This window comes from Buceros rhinoceros, unplaced genomic scaffold (genome assembly GCF_000710305.1).
Source record: "Buceros rhinoceros silvestris isolate BGI_N320 unplaced genomic scaffold, ASM71030v1 scaffold33007, whole genome shotgun sequence".
NCBI classification, from domain to species: Eukaryota; Metazoa; Chordata; class Aves; order Bucerotiformes; family Bucerotidae; genus Buceros; species Buceros rhinoceros.
In genome coordinates, this window is record NW_010422149.1 from 10,279 (window position 1) to 13,502 (window position 3,224).

General features: G+C 43.8%; 1 protein-coding gene across 1 annotated transcript in view; it reads right to left on the reverse strand.

The window, feature by feature from the left end:
* Positions 1–3,224, reverse strand: part of LOC104496782 (rho GTPase-activating protein 7-like) — a gene marked incomplete at both ends in the record, with an annotated part of 12,226 nt that overhangs the window by 8,703 nt on the left and 299 nt on the right. The window contains 2 exons of the mRNA XM_010139946.1: positions 574–637; positions 2,247–2,328. Of these exons, the coding sequence (XP_010138248.1) occupies positions 574–637; positions 2,247–2,328 (146 nt within the window). The remainder of the gene's footprint in view (positions 1–573; positions 638–2,246; positions 2,329–3,224) is intronic.

Below are 3,224 nucleotides of genomic sequence, written 5' to 3' on the forward strand. Positions count from 1 at the left end.
TCTTTCACGCTTCTGTGAGCAAAAGTCATCCATTTTCAGGCAAAGAAGCACTTGGCTGTGGGACTGTGGCAGTCAATATCGCCCTCTGGGAGACCTCAGCCTCACCAGCCAGTTTCCCCAGGTATTGTCCCCGTGCCAAGTGAGCACCTGGCCAGGCGACAGAGACAGGAGCGACCTGTCTCTTCTCTGTGGCTTCTCTCTCACCCCATTCTTGCCTGATGGCAGAGTGGAGCTTTCAAAAACACCCGACATTTTCCCAAAAGATGGCAATGATTTTCTTGCTAGTCCTGCAGTTAATCCACGGTACCTAAGAGGCTTTACGATCCCGGTGTTCACCAGCCACGGTGTGGCTATTACTCTGTTTGAGCTACAGAACTTTTTCACAAATGAACATCACATAATTTCAATTTCCATCACTCTGTTTTTCAATGGAAAATGCAAACGGAAGACCTTTGCATAGTGGAAGAGAATAGAAAGAAAAGTCCAGAAATGGCTACACCTTTTAAAAACAGGGGTTTGATGTAAGAGCTACACTCGTTTTATGAGAAAACTAACAATATTTTATAAACACACCTGTTTCCTCCGGCGGCTTATTTCCACTTTCATTGACGCACACTTGTTCAATGTGTTCAGCCGCCTCGGGTAGAAGGAAAAAGAGAGAAGTTTTACATTTGAACTATTTTAGTTCTTGAAAATAAACACACACCAAACTAGTTAAGAACTTCTGCTGTGGAGTCTTCATTCCTGGCATCAAAGACTGACATTCTGTTAAAGGTTCTCAGTGCACTTTGCCAATACCAGCCCCAGCTAACAACCTCGTGATGTTACAGTTCCAGTTCTGCCGTCTTAAAATTAGAGAAGAGGACCATAAATAATCAGTTAATTAAAAATCATATGATGAGTTTTAATGATTGTGACAAACTGTGGGGTTTTTTTTAATTAAGACATTGGAAGAACAGCCTCAGTTTGCACCAGGAGAGGTTCAGGTTGGATATTAGAAAAAATTTCTTCACCAAATGGGTTGCGAAGCACTGGAACAGGCTGCCCAGGGCGGTGGTGGAGTCCCCATCCCTGGAGGGGTTTAAAAGCCGTGCAGATGTGCTGCTGAGGGACGTGGTTTAGGGACCCCGGCAGAGCTGGGTGAACGGTTGGACTCGATGATCTTACAGGTCTCTTCCAACCAGATTGTGATTCTGTGAACTTTATTATCTATCATCTTAGTTAAAGCTTGTGGACTCAATAAGGCCCCAAACTAGTCAGTCACTTTGTCAAACGAATGTGTGGCATCACTGAGAGCCTTCAAGGAGCACGCTGGGCAGAAGCCATACGAAATACAGGCAGAGCTCTGTAAGAGCCCCCGCACATCAGAGGTGGACACGCAAAGGGCTCCTGTTTGTTACAAGAGCTCTTGAATTCAGGTGAGCTAACAACACAGAAAACAACCAAACCATGTTGCCAGAAGAGGAATTTCCAGGCCCTTAGGAGCTAGAAATCCTTACTGCATCCCACGGCTCGGCCGAGAGGTGTGGTGTGGCTAGTCTGGAGTTCACTTCACCTGCTAAACTGCCTCACGAGGAGAGGCCTGCAAGCCCTGCAGCAGCAGAACTTGTCTGCCCTAGCCTGGCAGGTGGGCAAGTCCAGCGAGCGTGGGTTTGACTTTGCACTGATGGTGCAATCTCACTCGTGGGCTGTGGACAGATGTGGCAAAACAGTATTTTGAAATCCATGCCTTTGCTTCTCAAAAAAAAAAAAAAAAAAAAAAAAAAAAGAAAAAAAAGAGAAAAGGAGTTCAGGAAACCGAAACAAAATACAAAATATATCTCTCGCATCTTTCACTTTTGCTGTTTCTCTTGTGGAGCAGCTCTGGGCAAACTCACTAGTCAGAGGCAATCCCTGCACTCCGTAACACGCAGTGCTAAAGAGCACTCTCATGCTGCCCTAGGCTGCAGGGAACCGGTGACTCTTTCTCAGCCTGCAGACACTTCACATCACAGAAAAGACAGGTTCGATGCTTAAAGTTCCGTCACCAAGCCCTGGAAGAAGAAGATGCACAGACACATGCTGGACTTTACCTCTAAATTCTTAAAACAACCTCGGTGGTATTAAAGTATGTGTTTCAGTGATTTCCTTCAGGGGCAGCATTGGTGACTTGGTCAGTTTCTGACAAAAACTAAGGCATGACATGGTGAATGACAAACAACTCTGGAGCCTGGAGGTATTAAAGATGATTCATAATTAATGTTTACCTGAACAGCGATTCGATCGCATCTCCGTCTAAAAACTCGTGATCTTTCCTCACAATTTTTACGTCAATAGGAAACTGCATATCTGTGAACAGAGAAGTTGCATCTGAAATCTGAGAGAGAATTGCAAAGACTTTGGATTTTGCAGCATATTTATCACCGTGGAAATAAATCTCAGTCTATTTTATAGCTATATATTCACACTAATGTCCTCCAGGTAAGGGAGGAGTGGGAGCTGCTTGGCTGCCCAGCACCGGCTGCACTTGCAGGAGCTTGCAGGGATGTAGTACTTAGGTACTAGAGCCAAGACATACAAAGATGGGCTCCGCTGCTTGACCTCCAGTTTTTAGTTTTGCAACGAAGGGGGGAGGTGGGTATGAGAACAGGCAGCAATTACTGTTCATTCCTGCAAGAATGAAGAAAGAAGTTGGTAAAACTGCAGTTCTTTGATAAAATCTCTCTTAAAACTAGATTAGCTTTTGTTACATTCAGTGTCTGTAACAATAAACGTGTTCTAAAGAAGAACAGCTTTAAGGTATAAACGGAAATTATACAAGTTCTCGACAAACCCCTCTCTGTCTCCCTCACAAATAATAAGCACTCTTTGTAGCTTTAACAACACGAAAACATGCTGAAATTGCATTGTTTGACGGTGGCTGGCTGCTCCTGGGTACTTATTTTAAAAACTTATGATTGTAAGATGAGTTTTCCACATTCTTTTTCAATAGGAAACAACCTTGCTCAAGATCTCAGGCTGGAGAGCTTTAGATGTAGTTTGGTTGAGTCAGAAAAAAACCCCAACACTCCAAGGAAAAGAGTCTGAGGAAATAATAAGCAATTAAAAATCACAAAAGCAGAAATTTCACCGAGTTACAGCCTGACAATAACGAGGGAAGATTCAGTCCTTCACAGAAGCCTGATGAAGATGTCACTTCTACGAGGACAAACACCAGGTTGCTATTTCCCTACGGGATTGAATTA